We start from the raw sequence: 21198 nt of genomic DNA, 5'->3' as shown, positions 1-21198 counted from the left end.
CTCCGCTATAGAGCCTGCTGCAGTGCTTTGGCAATGTGCCCCCAGGGAGGTAAAATTGTATCTACAAGAATGACTGGCCTCTAAGGTCTATTGGTAGGGATCATGTAATTAGATTTCCTGTACCACTTAATTGATATAGGAGCAGACAATGGGTGAGTGTAGGAGTCATGAGTTCCCACACATAGGTCAATTAATTCAAGAGTAACTGATCTGCCTGAAAATCAGGCTTTGTATCGTTGCTTTAACAAAAAAATTAAAAACAGAAGCTGCAATTTACTTTTCTGAATACTTTTATATTTCAGAGTCAAAGTGTGCAAAGTTCTCTTGCTGGGTATCTTCCAATGAACCAAACCACTGGCAGCATTACTAAAAAGGTAACCAGTCAATCCCATTCTGGCTCCACCTTCATATTGCCTCTGCTATGTTTATGTATAGGGTTTATTTCTGCTTATACTTACCTGGGACAAATACCCATCACAATTCTCCAAAAAGTTACCTCTTTTGTCTATATCCTTCCTTATTTCTTGCATTGTGATAAAATGCATGAATAAATCATTCAGAAAATGTTACCTGATCACAAAATGAAATTGACTTGTCATTGTGGCTATAGAATTCAGGTATGCAAAACATATTTGCAAAGATCTTTCAACCATATTGACAAAAATCTTGAAGTTTGGTGAAAATCCACCCTGTGTAAAGCCACAGTTAATTGCTACTAGCCTAGTTATGATAAAGTATTAGGATTTATTGGGCTGAATGAAGGAAATCAATAACTTCCCCTAACCAGTGTGGATGGAGGACTCTTCTTTGCCAGATATTTTATTCTGACAGCCTCTGCTTCTGTGGCTGTCAGAATAATCAAGCAGTGACTGCATTTGATTTGCTGCAGTCAGTGTTCAGGTGAGAATTTTCTGCCTGGCTCCTTCGATTTTCAAATCAAAATTTGACAAGCCAGGTGGTACTGAAATGGCCACCCACAGCTGAAAGATTGGCTAATTTATCAGGAAACAGCCAAAATTCAAATGTGTATGGCCAATATAACATTGCAAAGTTCCTGGGTGGCTGATCTCCAAGCACCAGTTCTGTCGCAAGGAAAAAAGGGGACCGAATCACATGTTCCTTGTACCCCAAAGTACTATGCATTTTTCTTTGCTCCAAGTGGCTGAATGGAGGGGCAGGGGAGCACTGCACTTTCTGCTAGAATTGTTGACAGTTATCATCTGGCTTGGTCTGCTATTCTTTGTAAATAGCCTAATAATTGTCTAATCATGTCAATGGATACCATAGAGGTGTACAGAAATTGTTCAGCAATATTAGAAAAGAAAGTTGATTTTTTTGTTTGCTTTTAGGGCTCTCTGCAACGTGCTGACCCAGTTCCTAGACGGGGGACACGTAGAAGGGATGACTCCTTAGGTCGCACAGTATCAGAGTCATCAGAGGGATGTTGTACCTTATCTGATATGGACACAGCAGAATATTTGTCATATGGCGGTGGAAGCCTGAGTCGCAGTTCCCGCTCTCGCCTTGACAGTGCCTATCGTTCTCAAAGGGAAAGCTTGCTTCCTGATACACCAGATACAGATAGCGAGTATATTATGCCACAGCTCAGCCAAGGAGGTATGTATGGATCTGATTTTTATAGTTTTACAGTAAAAATAACAAAAAATTAATATTCAGAAAAATATTTATGATTTCAGTTACACATCTGTTTACTATATTTCAGATAAATTACTGTTTTTTTCCTGTACATAGAGGGAAACATTTATCAATTCTGTTGCACAATTAAGCAATGCTAAATCTGAACAGTAAGACATATCGTGAGACAGATTTATTACAAGGTTACAGCCAGAGTAAAGTCGTATTGTGACTGAGTGAAACTTGACCCTGATTACTTCTTGATTATATATCTTTTAGAGTAAAAGTTTGTCTCATCTTCAGTAATAGAGCTGTCTTTGAACTTTGCAAACAGTTGCACTTGGTTGCCCAGGAATACCGATGCACTGGTCTATAAGCTTGTCGCTGAAGGTGACCCAAACTTATTTGTGCTTTGTCACTAATTTGCCCGATAAATATCCCTCAGGGTGCTTGTAAAGAGTCCAGGTGTTCGAGCTCAGGTTTAGAATGATTATACATTAGGTGCTACTATGCAACCCACAATACACAGTCAAAGATTGCTATGCACAGTGCTTGTCTCTGAAAGTACCATTGGGTGGAGCCATTTAGAAGAATGGAGGGCTCTAGCATGAACTAGACACAGCAGTAAGTGAAGCAAGTCAGATGACAGCAATTAAATTATTTTGATAAATCTTGATTTTATTAACTGTAGATCATATAAAAGTTTTACTGACTTTTATACATAAACATAACATATTCATATAGTCAGAACTGATTGTTTGTTTCTGTTCTCACAGACATTTCCAGGGACAGTACATTGAAATCCCTTGAATCCAGGTCTATGACGCCATGCATGCCAAGTGAATTTGATGATGAGGATGATGATGAATATGAATATATGAACAGAAAGAGGCAGCCATCTGAGAGATTGGAATATGAATACATGGACATCAGAGGAGCAGGAGATACAAGTAGCGAATGCAGAACATCTACAGGAGGAGACAATAAAGACGATGATTATGACTATGGAAACAAGGAGGAATATGAATATATGAACGAACAGAGAAGAAGCAATAGCCAAGACCTGATCAGTGAAGGTGCAGAGGAGTATACTTACATGAACCGAAATAGCAGGATGAGATTGGACAGCACTTCAGATGCAAAACAGGGCTACGAGGACATGAACTTAATTGCCAGCCGCCCCAAGTCCTTGGACAAACCCAAACTGATCCCACAAACATGCCACAGAGAGGCACTGCAGAAAGGGTACATTCAACCCCTTCGAGAACTGGAAGTAAAGGACTGTGCCTTTGACAATCCGGACTATTGGCACAGCCGCTTGTTTGTCAAGAGTGACTCGCAAAGAACATAAGAAATGGAGACAGCAGGTTTCCAAAATAAACTCACACCTACTTCACTGTATGTTTACTACTCAAAGGGGACAATTTCTTCTGTTACCTCTCCATCTGTGAGGTCAGTAGCTTTAAACGGCCTACTTTTAGCAGTCTTCAGCTGAGGGAAAACTGAATGAGCTACAGCATGCCTTAACCAGCTTAGCATTACCAGTTTAATTGTAGGTGAAAGTCAGGCCCTTTACTGGGAAAGGTAGAATATGCAGACCATTTTAAAGATTCAGAATGATCACTTACTAGGACTACACTTGGTAAGTCTTTGTATTGATCAAACGTTGAATCTAGTAGGTGAAAGCCTCTTAAAAAAGGCTATTGTGAGAAGAGTAACATTTCTTTACAGTTCAAATGAAGAATGTCTATGCTCATCGAAGGTAGAATTAACAAGAAGGTGTAAGCATAAGAATAATATTTCAAGGAAATCTAGAATAAACTCAAGCGGCAAATAGCTTTGCTGCCTGTATAAAGTAAGCACTAATGATCAAAATGTAAAGAGGTGTAAATATAAATAAACATGGTAGTTTGTCTTTGCCCCAAAGACTGCAACTATCTATGATGTATAGACACAGGAGAATGTATTATTCTCCTTATAAGATTGTATACTTAATGACTACACTGCCATAACAAACCCATGTGAAGTAAAGTGATCCAACGTAGATGCTACCTGTCACCTAGTTACACCATATTTCTAGAATATCAGATCCTATGTATGAAATTGTTTTTTATCCCTTGAAAAAGCACAGAAGTAAACTGTAGCGCTCTCCTTTGCAACTTGTCAAGCCATAGTTGGAAGCAACAGAATGGTTCCAATGGTTCTTAAGTTCAGCAGTCTTTTGGTTTTTTTTAACACTTGTTTTTGTGAAAACATCCTATTACATTTATTTGGCTGACATGGGTTTGCAGCACTTTATTATATGCCCAGACAGAAGGCTGAACTTACTTCATGAGTCGTCCTTCCTTTTATAGATCACTGCCATGTGCATGGTAGCTTTCTATTATGTCTACAGTGATAATCTAACATAAGTTGAAAGCCCTGCAACTCTTACATAAAAAGCCAGATGTAGTATAATTCATGAGAGGAATTGAGAATGTAATTGCTGATTACTCTACTTTTATTTTAATTATGTACAGTAGACTTTCTTCTGTGTTTTGCTTTATTTACATAACTCAAGCATTGCAGTAGGTGGCAATGTATTTTTAATAACAAGCACAGATATGTGAAATATTGAAAAATAAAGGTAACTGTTAAAAAAGGTACATCTCAGTTAAAATGGATAGGAAAGCCAGGGCATACTTACTCATGACTTCAGTTTTTTTATCAGGTATAGCTGTAGCACTCCCAGCCACTCTTTTGCTTGACACTTCCCTGTTAACAGTAATCTGGACATACCATCTGCTGATGCCATGTGAATGACAGAATAAGTCCTCCCTCCCAGCTGCACTCCTTGTAAGTTCCTTGACGACTTTCCAAAGAAAAAAAAAGTGGAACCTCCAAGTCCACTAGCACTTGTGGGAGACTTGATTTAACTCAGTTCAGTTTTAATGTTCTCTGGACAGTAAAAGATCATTGATCAAATTAAAGGAGCTGTTGTGTAAATACGGATTCATCATTCAGAACAGTGAGTGGAGATTATACCCTTTCATCAGCTTTGAATTGCTGCATAGTCTCTACACTGATTATGTATCTGGAAGCTTACTTTTCTTTTTCTTTTTTTAGTAATTATGTGTTGTGCACAACATATGAAGGAAATAACTAGGGTAATTTTCAAACTATGCAAAGAGGAATGCCCTTAATTAGATATCTGGAGTTTGATACAAGGTTGATGTTAGATAACAAACTGGTAAGTGTAACCAATTGCAACAGTCAACTTCAGAGCGCATCATCGGATGAAACCTGTATTTGCCAGGTCTGAAATAATTATCCAACCAGCCTCTTCTGCAATGTCAGTTAAAAGACATGTGTCATACACTGGTAATCAGCTCCATTTTTTTGCAATAATAATATGAAAGGCCTCTGTTCTGTATTTATGTTAAGCACCACAGGCATTTTAGATACATTTAGCAAGGACATGCCAAGTACTGTATGTGTAAATGGTAAATGGTAGCCAGTCACAACAGATCGCCAAATAACAGGGTGAAAAGACGGTCCGCTAATAAACATGCACAAGACTCCATGTACTGTATGTAGTCCTTGGATGGCCACTACTGCTTTGTCATTTATGACCCAACTGTTCATCTTGAATGCCAAAAGGCTGTTTTTTTTTTTTACTTGCAATATTGATGTATGACTCTTTGGGGTTGATTTAATAAAACTACAGAGTGCAAAATCTGGTGCGCCTGTGCATGGTAGCCAATCTGTGTCTAACTTCAGCTTGCTTAAGCTTTGAAAGTAAAAGCTGGAAGCTAATTGGTTTTATGCAGAGCTGCACCAGAATTTGTACGTTCCACTTTTAGTAAAAAAAAATCCCTTCCTGTCACAAATCCAGCTGCCCTTATGTCTGCAAAAGTCCATGGGTGGCCAGGCCAGAAGTATTTTCCAGGGTATTTTAAATAATGAAGACAGGTTGAAGATGTTGATTTTGGGGTATGCGTATAAAGTTTAATAAATAGGACATTCATTTAACATTTACAGCATGTGTATCCTAGTGCAGTCGTTTGTTTTAAATTGATACACCTGCAGTCAATGTTTGCTGAATGTCACATTCACTGCTTTATAAAGATGCCCCTTATCTTTTGACAGAAGGAGCTTGGTTAGTTCTGATAATACTGTTATCAGTATAAGCTGTATTTCCGCCTTTGGCCATGGGCTGAAGCTCTGTTCATTTGATGACAATGTGCATTTTGCACTGAGGTAACTTCAAAGTTAATCAATGTGTTATCCATTAATGTTTGTTTTTTTTGTATAATAAAATGCATTTTTTATATACATGTACAGATTTCTGAGTAGAATAGACTAAGTATAAATGCAAGTCTTCCATTGTGATTTTTTTTTTATACATGAAATGAAAACCTTACTTTTTGTCTGCTAAACCAATAAAACCAATAAACCAAATACCAAACGAATATTACTGTGATGCCACCTCAGTCATGTGACCAGTACATAAAATAGACTGAAATTTACAGCTACTAATTTAATTCACAAATTTACCACCAGTACAATATGTTCTTCAAACAGCCTAGAACGGATACTCTTCTGAATAAACTACAATGAACTTGTGAATGATTTACTGTATTTCTTCATATGTGTGAAGTAACCTTCTATGAACATTGCTATTCAGAATTTATTTTTGTACATTATTTTTATACTGTTCAAACAAGCAATGAAGAGGGCATACTTATTTAGCATGCTCTCCTACATGACAAAATGTCGTTATTGCAACAAATGCAATGTAAGACGAGGCAACATATGTGTTTTCTGTACTCTCCGCTTCAGAGATCATGAGAGACATGTAATATGTTGAATATGTATAAAGTAAAATATGTTTTATACAAAAAAATGCATTTTAGTGTTCTTTTTTAACTTTGTGTAGAAATTACTGTACCACACTACTCTGGTTTCCCTAAGGGCCAGTTCACTCCACAAAAATACACTCTGAATGTATTCTGGATGCGTTTTTGCTTACAGTTCACACCATACTCTGTTCTGGTGCATTTCTGATGTGTTTTGCTGTGTTACAGTACAGTTCTGTGCAGAAAAAAAGCAGCATGTTCTACTTTTTTTCTGTACCATAAACTGACTGGAACTGACTGCACTGGTGTGAACTAGGGCCGTTGGAATACTTGGAAAACATTGTGCATGCATTTTTTATGCAGCAAAAAAAACACACTGGACTGCATCTGGGGTGAACCAGCCCTTAAAGCTAAACTATAATTACTTCCATTCAGTTATGTCAGTGTCCATTACCATCATTTTTTACCCAGCTTCTCTTGGGCTCAACATATACACGGGAGTTCATTCAACCCAGCATTTGGCATATGTGCTAACAAAAAACATGCCGATAGGGGGAGAGTGCAGAGTGACAGGATGGGCCCACTAGTCTGTTGCAGGATGTGGGTAGTGGGAGCGCCACTCTGACTATATCCTATATGCAATCCTGCAAAGGTTTCCTGCGGTGAAACTGTTTTTCAGAAACCCTACATACACCTGAATTCAAAGATCTGCTTTATGAACCATGACTCCATCAAAACGAGCCTTCGAAGCGAGTGCAAAGCTTGACAAAGATGGCAGACCTCTAGCAATGGCAGAGGGAGAACCTACCACTCCTAACTCAGAGCACACTACAGGTCTTAGAGAAAACCTCAGTTTGCCAAAGCACCCTAACTACGAAACCAGAAGTGAAGGTAGACATTTTCCTCTTCAGACAGGATGTACAAAAATTGCATCACAGATCACCGAGAAGCATCTCAGCTCTATGGAGGATCAGTTGCCACTTGAAAACAGACTCAACTGCAAACTCTTTTGCAACATTAAGACAACCTAACAGGATGTGAAGATGCAACCTTCTCCAGCCTCCCAGAGAAGACAGCAGAGTTGGTAACTATGGTGAAGATGTGTTCTCTGTAGGATGCCCTCCTACCATGGAAATATCTAGCTTAAAAATCACTAAGCTCTCTCTTTTCCACAATTTCAGTATACTCCAAACGCCCGCACTGCCAACTCTTTCAGTCAGTGCCAAGGTCCCTCTGGAGCAAGTTTTCCCATGGAGAGGGCTGACTGAACTCACTTCTGAATATTTCCTGCCTAATAGAGGCTGCAGACTCAGCTAGGTCCTTCACGGCTCTCTCCAGGATTGCCAGTGGACAAAACATGGCCAACAAAGGGGAAGCAGCTTTTTTTCTATCTCCAGTAGCCACACAGTCCCCTGGATGACTGTTACCTCTACCCATGACTCTGCGCCCTAATGTTAGAGTTCCTTGTGCTCTTGTTCAACAGTCTCTTCTGGATAATGACAAATCCCAAATTTTACTCAGCCCTCACTCAGTCCGTAAGGGCCCACCTCAGAGGCCCAGACCGAACCCCAGCAATGAATTATTCACGTATGATCTGATCTTGGATAAGCATGGCAGTACCAATGAGCCTCACCTTCTGTTCCAACTGGTATCACAGTTTTTTTTTTGCAAGAAAACCATATACTGAGGGATAGTTTTTTGATTGCTTTTGACTCTGGGTATAGAATTTCCTGTACAATTCAGTCAAGGGTGTATTTTCACCATACAGGCTCTCCAAACAGGCCACTATCATCACAGTAGTGTCTGTCTCTTTCAAGTAGAACTATTACTGCCTGGCTGGTGGCCATATCCGGCATATGTGCTGCTGGGATTTGCAACAAGTGGGCTGAACTCTTCAACCCAATCTGTCAGGGAGATACAGCAGGTGAAATAAGTATTGAACATGTCACCATTTTTCTCACAAAGAAAAAAAAACAAATAAGTTCAGAAATTAAGTTATGTGTAATAAAATGGAATGACACAGGTAAAAAGTATTGAACACATGAAGAAAGGGAGGTGCAAAAAGGCATGGAAAGCCAAGACACCAGCTGAAATCTGTCAGTAATTAGAAAGCAATCTTGCCACTTGTCAGAGCAAATTAATATCTGATGTTTCAGTCTCATCTGATGGCCTATAAAAAGGTGTCTCATTACTAAGGTGTCACACAAGAAACATTCTCATGATGGGTAAAACCTCTCTCAACACCTTCACAACCTTATTGTTGCAAAACATACTGATGGTATTGGTTACAGATTTCTAAACTTTCCAGTGAGCACTGTTGGGGCCATAATCTGGAAATGGAAAGAACATTTGTTCACCATAAAGCGGCCATGACCAGGTGCTCCTCGCAAGATTTCTGACAGAGGAGTGAAAATAATTATCAGAAGAGTTGTCTAAGAGCCAAGGACTACTTGTGGAGAGCTTAAGAAAGACCTGGAATTAGCAGGTACAATTGTTTGAAAAAAAAAACAAAAAACAATAAGTAAAGCACTCAACTGCTATGACCTGTATGGTATCAGAGGTATCGGAGCATATGCACAAGTACGAGTACTCATGCAAATGCTTAGCATCGGCACCAATACCAGTATCGATGCAACCCTAGGTATTAGATCGACAGATATTGAACATAAGCAGTAAGCCGGATCTGTTCTTGATAAGTAGGCTTTCTATTCTATTCATAGATAAGAATCTCCAAGACTGAGAGATGTCAGGAACTTGCTGTTGCAATTTAGCCTATTTTGCTAGAGAGTATATTTCAGGTACACTTTGTTGTTGCTGTTCATTCTGAATAGCCGACATGTCCAGACTTTCCAGATTCCCTTTTTTAGAGAGGACAACCTTAGATTCTTTCAGATGCTTATTCACATCCTCGTGTGGTTGTTCCAGGGGATATTGGGACAAGGCATCAACACTACTGTGTAACCATCCTGGCTTGTAATAAATTGTGTAATTGAAGTGGGCTAGACAAGCAGCCCAACATTGTTCTAAGGAACCCAGTTTGGTAGTTTCTAGGTTCACCAGAGTTTAGTTATCGGTGTAGATTTCCACTTGTCCTCCTATTGAGTATTCTGCAAACTTTTTGGTTATGGCCTAAACCAGCACCTCTAGCTTGAAAGAATTATAGTTATGTATTCACCTAGTAAAATGGTAACGTGTATAATACTTAATTTACCCGCTGTATGTGGGTTCTGTCAGTCACAAACTTCAACTGGCATAGACAATGACATGCTCAACCCCATCCTGCTCATGGGCAACTATAGCCCCAAGTCCCCAAGGACTACCAACAGTGTACACGCAGAAAGGCTTTGTGTAATCCGCATAACCTAAAAGAGGAGCAGTGGTTTATCGTTCATTGGGTATCTACAAAAGCTTTAAGTTTAACTAAAGGCAAAACTTGTTTTTTTGTTTTGGATAAACTGGAGAGGGATTAGAATGCTTATCGGTATTTATTGCTGTCTGTGCCCCCCTTAAGGAGATTCCCCCTCTCTTATTGTCCTGTTTACCATTATTAAGGAAAGTAAAAGAAAATCCCAAATTTTGGGTTGTCCCCAGAAAAGTAAAAGAGGGGAATCTTCCAATAGGGACAATAGTTCTGGTGACCTGGGGGTCCCCAAGGAATTCCTTTAATTTGCAGGTATTTCCTCTAACTTCCTGTTTGGCTATGGGACAGGAAGTGAAGGTAAATGTCCCCAATGGGACACAGATGGTGAAAAAAAAAATCTGATAGGGGTTAAAACCCTGCCTTACTCTATCCAAAATGAAGAGAAAAAAAAATAAGTTTTGCCTACAGTTCTACTTTCAGCTCAGGTAGATTGCCAGTTAAAAAGAAGGAGCAGTTTTGCCTTTTTAGTTGGTTGAATGTCTGCACAATAATTTTGTAAGGGAATCTGGGAAAAATTGGAAATAACATGCTGATGGTACCTGATCTACCCCAAAAAGAATGAAGTTCAGTCACCTTTTTTGGAACCTGCAAGTCCTGCACCACCTGTATTTAAGTGAAATCAGGAGATACTCCCTAAGGCTCCACAACATGATCCAGATATTGTATAATACTGTTTTGCATGAGATGACACTTGTTGGGCTTTACCTTTAATCCATATTGTATCAATCTGGTTCAGACCTGATCAAGATGTCTGGTATGATCCTCAAAGATCTTATGATGATATCGTCCAGGTAAATTAAGCCATTGTCAAAGTTGAGGACCCCAAACTCTGTTCCACAAGCTACTGAAAGGTGCTGGGAGAATAGGTCAGCCCGAAAACCATGTAGTTGAACTCATACAAACCCAGTGGGGTGACGAAGGTGGTTTTCCCACAATCTTCCTTTCTCATGGTCACTTGCTAATAAATTGTCAAAATGGTATATGGCGAGCGCTGTATGTGCCAATAAAGCAGCTAGCACAAGAGATAGTGACAGCAAATCTCACAGTAACATATGTCCATAAAGTGCAGCGCTAAAAGATATATATATATAGAGAGAGAGAGAGAGAGCGCATCAAAGAATATTACAAAACACCAAATAAATATATACGCATTGGTACAACACAAGTGAAATCATATACGTCAGTGAAACGATAAACAAATAAAGTCCATGCAGTGTGTATCAGTGCTACTGTAACGGACACAGGGGTACGCCTGAGGACGTGCATGTGCACAAAACGCGTTGGGTGGAGCCTACGTGATGTCACGCTGCCGTGTCCGCGATTTGGAGCGGTGGCCATCTTGGTATGTGAATTCACACGTTTACATTTTTACCACGTGGAATGTTTTTATTGGCTTTTTAATAAATACACTATAAATCGCTTCCTGGGCTCCGTGTGGCTTTTCTCCTAGAATATTTTCTGCCTAAGTATTCTTAATATTGTATTTGATTGACCATTGATTATTGCTACTATACCAGTAGCATTCTGGTGAGTGCATAGTGGTGGCGGAGTGTTCACTGGATCTTCTAGCACTGTTTGGAATCGGACACGTTGCTGTTGTGTCTTGCAGTATCACTGACACATAATTTGTTCACTGTATGGACTATATTTTGTCACATTGTTGCTGCGTCTTACAGTAGTACTAATACACACTGTATGGACTCTGTTTATCGTTTCACTGACGTATGTGATTTCACTTGTTTTGTGCCAATGCGTATATATTTATTTGGTGTTTTGTAATATTCTTTGATGATATACATATATATATACTGTATATATCTTTTAGCGCTGCACTTTATGCACATAACTTGCTAATATCTGCTGGCCAAGCTTAGCGTAGCAAAGTAACAAGCTTGTCCCAGGGCCATCAAAGGCTCCTCCACCTATGGCAAGTGGTAGGTATTGCAGTGGTTACTGTAATCAACACAGAAGTGTAGACTTCCATCTTTTTCTCTCAGGACTATGGATGCAGCCCAAGGACTTCTACTTTCCCGAATGACACCACCCTGTAACATAATACACAACAGGTTCTTGACTTCTTGACAGAGAGCTGGGGGATCATTTCAAGATATTTCCTTGACAGGATCAGCATCCCCATTGCAGATAGCAGATAGTCCAAAGTAGTAATACAGCTGTAATGTTCTGGTTCCCCTCAGCAAACACAAGCACGTTTTTCCAGTAACTGATGTAGAAGTCTTTGCTGATTAAGTGATGCCTCATGGATTGGCAAAGTTGAGACATACACCTTACCATGATACACTACAGACAAAGCCCTGGTATCATATACCCGATGGAGTCTGAGTAGCTAAGGCGGCTCCTCTTGCACCTCCTGCCCAACAGTCTGGAAGGGAGTGACAGAAGAGCATGAAGACACACAGTTTGTAGTCTGGACCAGGTCTGTCTTTTTGTCCAATATGCCAAAAAGATATTCATGCCATTATGCCTTGCTATGACTTTTCAGTCAGGCTTCATGAGGTACGTAAATGGTCTACACTTATAGCAAGGGCGTTATTTAAAGTATAACTAAAGTCAACACTTTTTATTTCGTTTTGGACAGAGTGGCGAGGGATTAGAAACTGCGTCAGGTTTTTATTGCTGTCTGCGCCCCGTTAGAGAGATTCATCCTCTCTGTTTGTCATGTTTACCATTATCATCAAAAGTGACAGTAAAAGAAAATCCCAAATTTTGGGTTGTCCCCAGAACAGGAATAAAGGGTAAATCTTCCAATGGGGACAATACCTCTGGTGAGGTATTTTCCCATTTTGAATAGATTTCTTCCCACTTCCTGTTTTAGTTATAGGACAGGAAGTGAAAGAAAGCTACTCAATGTGACATAGATGACAAAATAACCCTCCCTTACTGTATCCAAAATGAAAAAAAAGGTTTTGCCTATAGTTCTATACTTTGACTTACAGAACTCCACGCAAAATAGTTTCTCATGCAGTGGGTCTGTGCCCGCACTGCATCTGTTAAAGTGTTACAAAACCCAGGACCCTGCATTTACTATATCTGGTCTCCCACAGTACACACAACATGGAAATGCAATTATTTTAGTAAATATAAACTGCTAAATACCTTTTCTCATCAGCAGAGGAGTCCTGTGACTTTTATCAGTGTCCAGCGGAGCAGTGGATAAAGCTTGTAGGGAGTTTTCGTTCTCCCCTGATTGTCCTATGAAGCTGCAGGACTCCTGACCCTCTGTTTGGACAGTGCTGATTGGCCCTGTGCTGAACATATACGCTTTCCCAAGAAAAAAAACCTCTCTAGCAATACACACCAAACTGAGCATGTGCAGCTTGTCTCCAAGGCTCTGTTCTATCAGCAGATGGATTGGGGACTGTGGAAGAAGGGTAGGATCACAGAAGACAGGATCAAACATCCTTTTTACACAATGCAGAATATTAACCCCTTAGGTTTAGTTTTAGTAACACCTTATTAACTGCTCATTTTTGGCCAAGTGATTGCAGAGCGGAGATATACTTATCTAAATCATTGATCCCCTTAGTGCAAGACCAGTACCCACTGTTCCTGTCCCCTGCATGCTAGTGGTCTTGTGAATGGACTGTTCCTGACATCATCATGTCTGCCTCTGGACATGAGGACGGCAAAAACAGTTCACCACTGGAAATGGGGGAGTGCTGTATTCTGGAGGATCGAGTAAATATAGCTTTTCCTTGCCCCTGGATAAAATGAGCAGTTACCCCTGCAATGCGGCTGTGCCCCCAAATAAACATTTTGTTCTTCTTTAAGTCAAACTGCACAGTTTTTTTTATCTACAGACATCCTTCATCTGCATAGGTAGTTGTTTGGTAACATTGACTAACCCTTTAAAGCAGAACTATACTGTATCGGAGCACCACAAACCAAAAATACTATGTAATTCATTTTTGATATCCAAAGCAAACTCCCTTATCCATCCATGTCTCTATGCTTTATTTTGCTGAAAAATCACTTTGAAAAACACCCCCTAGCATTTCTGGCTGCAGCCATCTTGAGCAAGGACATACCCTGTTTCCGCTAAAATAAGACCTACCCCAAAAATAAGATCTAGTGCTATTTTTGGGAATTGCTAAAGTATAAGACCTACCCTGAAAATAAGACCTAGTTGTGATCAGGGCTTTTTTTCAGCCGGAACATGGTGGAACGCCGTTCCGCCACCTCCGCTATTGGCCTTGTGCACACCCATATCTACTGTCTCTTATAAACACAGAAGCACAGCTGAAGTGACAGCACCATCCGCTCCCACAGAACCTCCCTACCTCTGTACTCACTGTGGGACAGGGAAGGAACAGATATCTGTGGGTGCAGTATGCAGTTTGTTTAGGGGTGGGGCCAGTGGCTTCCCAAGGCGGGTGCAGTCCACACCAGGTTACACTGACCGACCGCATGGGGTGACACCGGACCCGCTCCACAAAAAGGTAAGTTGTAAAGCAAGCCGATGATCCCTGCAGGATGGATCCGATCCATCCTGCGGGGATCGTCTGCTTTCTTTACAACTTACGTTTGCTTGGAGCGGGTCCGGTGTCACCCAGTATAGGTTGCATGCCGACGATCCTCAGGTGTTGCAGAGGTAAATTGAGTCAGGTGAGTTGCAGACAGGGTGCATAGGTGAGCTGCAGCTGGGGGGGGTGCAGAGGTGAGCTGAGTTGCAACCCATCTCTGCACCTCCTGGCCACAGCTTAGCTCTGCACCCCTTGGCCACAGCTCACCTCTGCATTCCCTGTCTGCAAATCACCCCTGCACCCTGTCTGTGGCTCATATCTGCACCCTGTCTGAAACTCACCTGTCAAGTCACCTCTGCAACACCTGACTGAAGCTCACAACTGTCATCAACCGACCCTCTCCATAGCAACCCTCATCCACAACTGCCTGCAGCTCACCTCTGCACCCCCTGTCCACACCTGGACATTTAAAAAATAAGACCTACCCCGAAAACAAGACCTAGTGTGTTTTTTTGAGCCAAAAAAAAATATAAGACAGTGTCTTATTTTCGGGGAAATTCATGTAGCATTTACTTCCAGGAATCCATCTACCCTTAGCTCAGGTAGGTAGGAGGGTGTGATTAGCTCAGCAAACGCCTACTCCCCTCCTGAAAACTCCTCGGAAGTATGACATCATTTGCATAGGCATGGAAACCAGGAAGTAACTAAAGAAATGTAAAAAAAAAGTTTAAAACAAGTAAACATGATATACTTTCCCATCTAGGTACTAATGCTAGCAGCATAAGGGTTACAAATAATCAATGTTACATAGTTAGTCTGGCTGAAAAAAGACAAACATCCATCCAGTTCAACCATAGAAAAAAAAAAAGTTATTGTAACGGAACCGACCCAGTCTGCGCTTGGGTACTTCCGTTATAATACCGCTTCCCCATCCGAACACTGACCACAGACACCACAGCCGACCAAACAAGACTAGACGACTCTAGTCTGTCTGAACATGGAACTCTTTATTTGAAACTCGAACTGGCTTTTTATACACTCAGGGAACAATCCCCCTTCCCTGCATAATGTCACAGGGCGGGTCAATCTACATTTAGTAACAAGAGACACACCAACAGACAGTCCCACCAAGCCAATACACATAAGCACATACATCCCATAATAGTTTGCTCCCAAGCAAGACACACAATAGAACAATGGGATGCAACCACATGGCATTAAACAATCTACAACCCCCCACCCCAATATTAGGACAGATCATCCTGTACCCCTAACAGGCACAGGGTGACTTACACATAATAGGGATATGGGGAGCTGAGACAGGGGTCTCCCCACCTCTCTAAAGTGAGCTGGGTTCCATGGGCCCCCTACCCAAAGTGACTCCCATCACAGTTATAATCCTATACCCACAGTTGATCCAGAGGAAGGCAAAAAAAACCCAGCAAAGCATGATCCAATTTGCTCCTGCTGGGAAACAAATTACTTCCTGATCCCCCGAGAGGCAATCGGATATTCCCTGGATCAACTTTACCTATAAATGTTAGTATCCAGTTATATTCTGTGTATCTAGGAAAGAATCCAAGCCTTTGTTGAAGCAATCCACTGAGCTGGCCAGAACCAACTCTTGAGGTAGTCTGTTCCACATTTTCACAGCTCTCACTGTGAAGAAACCTTTCCGTGTTTGGAGATTAAATGTCTTTTCCTCCAGATGTAAAGAGTGCCCCCTTGTCCTCTGTGATGACCTCAAGGTGAATAGCTCTACACCGAGTTCACTATATGAACCACCAATGTATTTATACATGTTGATCATATCCCCCCTTAATCTCCTCTTCTCAAGAGAGAATAAATTCAGTTCCTCTAATCTTTCCTCATAGCTGATCTCCTCCATGCCTCTTATCAGTTTGGTTGCCCTTCTCTGTACTTTCTCCAGTTCCCCAATGTTATTTTTGTGAATTGGTGCCCAAAACTGAACTGTATATTCCAGATGAGGTCTTACTAATGATTTGTACAGGGGTGATATGATATCTCTCTCTGGAGTCTATACCTCTTAGTACAAGAGAGGATTTTGCTCGCTTTAGAAACTGCAGCTTGGCATTGCATGTCATTATTAAATTTGTGATCTACCAGAACTCCCAGATCCTTCTCCACCATTGATTCCCCCAGTTGTACTCCCCCCAGTATGTATGATGCATGCATATTCTTAGCCCCCAAGTGCATAATGTTAATTGAGAGAGTGAAGTTCCGCATTGACCACTTTGATACCGCGCTATAGCAGTATACATTTGGTTCCCTTGTTCTGGGAAGGCATCTATAAATGTTCTCCCAGAATGTGCCTCCCGTGTGCCCCCTGGGGCGCGTTCTGTGACCGCTGTGTCTCCTTTGGGCACAGCAGGTCACAGAATGTGGTAAAGGGCCAATCACAGCTGGGTCTAACAGATCATCTGGGTCTAATCACAGTGGATCAGGGCTATCGGCAGTCTTTTTCTCACACGCTGTGTCTGTGTAAGGAATAGACTGCATATACCCAGCAAAGTTATCAGCACTTTCTTTGCATTGATAATCAGGGCACTGATCATCAGTGCCCTAATGATCAGTGCAGCTTCTCCGTGCCAATCAGTGCCCATCAGTATGGCCTCATCAGTGTCCATCAATGCAAACTCTTTAGTGCTCATCAGTGCACACAGGTGAAGAAGAAATGTGACTTATTTGCAAAAAATAAAACCCAATAGTGATTAAATACCACCAAAAAAAAGCTTTATCTATCTCAAATAAATTATAAAAATGCCACATAGGTACATTGTTGCATAACCGCGCATTTGTCTTTCAGACTGCATTCGCAATTGTGCAATTTGTCATATGACTTTGGACACTAAAGTTGCAGGACAAGTTGTACCCCATATTTTTCAACGACAACTGTTTGTATACAGTATATACACAACTTAAGAGAGAAGCATGGGTTTCTATTTTTTTCCACCAGTTATACTTACCTAGGTGGATGCAGCATCGGTCCAATGCTACAGCTATGCCGTGCTGGCTTTAGGGGAAGAACTCCGCAATCCCATGACCGCTGATCACTGAGTTCTCACAGCCGCTCTGAGCAGAGAGCAGGACTGTCAATCACTGCTGTCTGCTCTGCCCCCCTAGTGCTCACTGGAGTGCTGGGCTGTGGAGGGGGAGGGAGTAGCTGGCTCAGGCTCTCAGTGGCACATTGAGAGGCTGAGCCAGGTGCTGCGCCAGACTCTGGGGTGGATTCTGACTTTAAAGTCGGGATCTTTCCCCAGACTGAACCGGCTGAGTGACATAAGCCGACAGTGGGCTTCAGCCTGCTGTCAGCTGAAAACGAGTCACAGGAGTGCAGGACAAACCCCACTCCTGTAATCCACAGAAGTGCAGCCAAGAGAGCTTTGGCTGTACTTCTCCTTTTAAGGTGCAGCGACTTTAAAGCGAAGTTCCAGTCCCCATACATTTTTTTTAAAAACAGCTCCCCCAAAATTATTACAACCTGCAGTTAAATATGATACTACTGTCAAGGATTAAATCATGCTCGTTATTTAACCAATTCAATACCGGGCAATTTTACACCTTCCTGCCCAGACCATTTTTCAGGTTTCAGTGCTCTCACACTTTGAATGACAATTGCATTGTACAACATTGTACCCAAACTAAAATTTTATCATTTTCTTCACACAACTAGAGCTTTCTTTTGGTGGTATTTAATCATCACTGGGGTTTTTATTTTTTGCTAAATTAACAAAAAAAGACTGAAAATTTTGACAAAAAACACACTTTTCTTTGTTTCTGTTATAAAAGTTTGCAAATAAATAATTGTTCTTCATAAATTTAGGCCGAGATGTATTCTACTACATGTCTTTGGTGAAAATAACCCAAATTAGGATGTATTTTTTAGTTTGTAGGAAAGTTATACAGTTCACAAACTATGGTATAGATCTGAATATTGATCAATCCTGAAGTACTGACAGCCAATCTAATTTCTTGAGGTCCAAGAATGTCAGAACAGTACAGATATCCCCCAAATGACCCCTTTTTGCAAAGTAGACAGTCCAACGTACTTCATAAGAGGCATGGCGAGTTTCTTTAAGTTGTATTTTTTTGTCATAATTTTTCGGAAAATGAAAAAATAAAAAAAATTATTTTCACTATTTTTTTTAGATACTGTCACCAGTGCAGTACGGCGTCATCATATAACTGGCATGGCGGTGATCAGGGACACTGACTGGTGACAGTGTGAAAAAAAATAAATATTTTTTTTAATTTTTTATATTATTTTACATTTTTATTACATTTTTTTCTTTTTTTTAAGATTTTTTTTTTCATATTTCACTATGTCCAAAGTAGTACAATGTTACCATAGTAACATTGTACTACTTTGGGGAAGTGATCAGTATTTTTTTTTTTTTTTACACAATTTGCTTATAGCAAAGAATTACTATAAGCAAGCATTTACCTGAATGACATTGATTCATTCAGGGTTTTTTTTTTTTGTGCTTAGCTGTGATTTGGCCACAGCTAATCACATGACATGTGCATGTGATTAGCTGTGACCATTCACAGCTAGACACTAGTATACAATGGATGGCATGAATGAAGCCATCCATTGTATACAACTGTCATGTGACCTGCTGTGATTGGTCACAGCAGGTCACATGGTACCGGCAATGGGGGGCCGGTACTCAGATCTGTCATCGGCCAAGTCCGAGGTACACGGCTGGTGACAGATCACGCCGCTGCGCGGCTCTGCAAGCGCGCGAACTGCACATGTGCGGGAGGATGCCATATGGCGGCCTCCCGGAAAGCTAGTACATTTTTCAGGACACCATATGGCTATTGGCCGGGCGTCAAATGGTTAAATAATGTCATTTTTTTACATGGATCTTGGAAGCAGGCAGGTTCCATGATGGATGTGAGCATCTGAAGCCCGCTACTGTGCACTTCCTGGATTAGGTACTGCTGGCTATACCAGCATGCACCTCTCGATCTCGCTCATGCGCAGTAGGGACAGTGTGCAGCGCAAGTTGTTTAGAACAGATTTCCATAACAAAGGGAGTGATTTCCCTATTTAGAAATGGCCCTTGTCTCTGCCTGGAACTCGTCATTTCTGGTTTTGAAATAACGCGATGCTACAAGCGGGGGATGTTCATTGATTCCTGGGATTGCTGACTCATTGATCCCAGGTAACAATGGGTAGCCAGAGATGACGTACCAGTCCGCGCCAAGGTACAACGGAAGTGCTGGCTAAATAAAGAAAAAAGGTATGTAAACCTTTACAAAAAAAAAAACTGAACTATATATGTACTACAATAAGGAACATTATGAAGTAAACTTGAAAAAACGGGTGGAACTCTACTTTAACCGCTTGCCCTCCTGAAGATTTACCCCCCTTCCTGACCAGGCCATTTTTTGTGTTAAGGCGCTGCGTTATTTTAACTGACAATTGCGCGGTCATGCAACGCTGCACCCAAATGCAATTTACATCCTTTTTTTCCCACAAATTGAAATTTCTTTTGGTGGCATTTGATCGCCTGTGCGCTTTTTATTTTTTGCGCTATAAGCAAAAAAAGACTGACAATTTTGAGAAAAAAAACAATATTTTGGACTTTTTGCTATTAAACATGTCCAGTAAAAAAAAAATGTAAAAAATTATATTTCATCATAAATTTAGGCCAAAATGTATTCTGCTACGTCTTTGCTAAAAAAAAATCCCAATAAGTGTAAACTAATTGGTTTACGTAAACGTTACTCAATTTTTTTTTTTACCAGTAATGGCGGTGGTCAGCGACTTTTAGCGGGACATTCTGACACTGGGGGGGAACTAACTTGGTATCACTGACATTCCCAGTGACACCAAAACAGTAATCAGTGCTAAAAAAAAAAGCACTGATGCTGTACTAATGGTACTGGGCAGGAAGGGGTTAATTGGAGGGGCGATCAAAGGGTTAACTATGTGCTGGGAGTGTTTTACTAGGGAGTGGGGGGGTGTGCTTCACTCTAGGCACACTGATAGGGATGGCTGTGCTGTGCACAGCCATTCCGATCAGTGTGCTTGAGCTAACAGGGAGGAAGACTGTAAACAAAACAGTCTTCCTCCCCGTTGGTGATTGTCAGAAACAACCAGCGCGTAATTACCGGGCGGGACCCAGTGATTGACATCTGCGGCCGTGAAAATGCAAAATCACGTGTATATATATGTGTGATTCTGCGCACAGGTGCTGCCCTGTAGCAGTATATCTGCTACAGGGCGGTCCTTAAGTGTTTACAGTAGTATATGCACTACTTTCTCTACTTTAGTACGACTTTCATGCAACTTGAGTGCCATAGACTGCAATGTAAACTCAAACGTCCTATGAAAGTTGCACCTGAATGTTATACATACAACAGTTGTCCATTATCATTAATGAAAGCCAAAGTCATATACAAGTTGCTCCCATCCGAAGTTGTGTCAGACTTTGAGTCGTACAAGTGTGAATGGAACCTCAAAGCCTGACAACGCTGAAAATTGCCCTGGACAGGAAGGAGGTGAAAGTGTCCGGTACTGAAGTGGTTAATGTGAAATCATGGCGGTTATACCAAAGCCGTTACATGGAGTACATTGCCAGCTCCCTTCATTACTGACTCCGGGGCCTTCTCAGACCATCGAGTTGCCAGGCCAGTCTTCTAGGAATACCAGCACAGGTCTTGTATGAGCTCCCAGCACCCACCTCGGTCACATATCCCTCCGCCCGAACGCTTCTATTCTACCTCAGGCCTGTAGGGCGCCTCGTGACTACAACTCCCGGCATACATCGGGAGCGGAAGCGCACAAATG

General features: G+C 41.1%; 1 protein-coding gene and 1 long non-coding RNA gene across 2 annotated transcripts in view; one reads left to right on the top strand and one right to left on the bottom strand.

The window, feature by feature from the left end:
* ERBB3 (erb-b2 receptor tyrosine kinase 3) overlaps positions 1–6520 on the top strand; it is a 139649-nt gene extending 133129 nt beyond the window's left edge. Inside the window, exons 26-28 of the mRNA XM_089680044.1 lie at positions 303–374; positions 1350–1617; positions 2412–6520. Coding sequence (XP_089536170.1) covers positions 303–374; positions 1350–1617; positions 2412–2986 — 915 coding nt within the window. The 3' untranslated portion in view covers positions 2987–6520. The remainder of the gene's footprint in view (positions 1–302; positions 375–1349; positions 1618–2411) is intronic.
* On the bottom strand, positions 2293–21181 carry LOC149473330 (uncharacterized). The gene is made up of 2 exons (XR_016313130.1): positions 21092–21181; positions 2293–2603 (listed from the first exon to the last, which is right to left on the bottom strand). It is a non-coding gene; the product is annotated as an uncharacterized LOC149473330 (long non-coding RNA).
* Between the last annotated feature and the right edge of the window lie 17 nt (positions 21182–21198).

Source organism: Staurois parvus, unplaced genomic scaffold, assembly GCF_062004578.1.
Source record: "Staurois parvus isolate SC_StPar_1 unplaced genomic scaffold, SC_StPar_1.0 ptg000017l, whole genome shotgun sequence".
Classification (NCBI taxonomy): Eukaryota; Metazoa; Chordata; class Amphibia; order Anura; family Ranidae; genus Staurois; species Staurois parvus.
The sequence above is the reverse complement of the archived record's forward strand: the minus strand, read 5'-3'. Positions and strand labels throughout refer to the sequence as shown.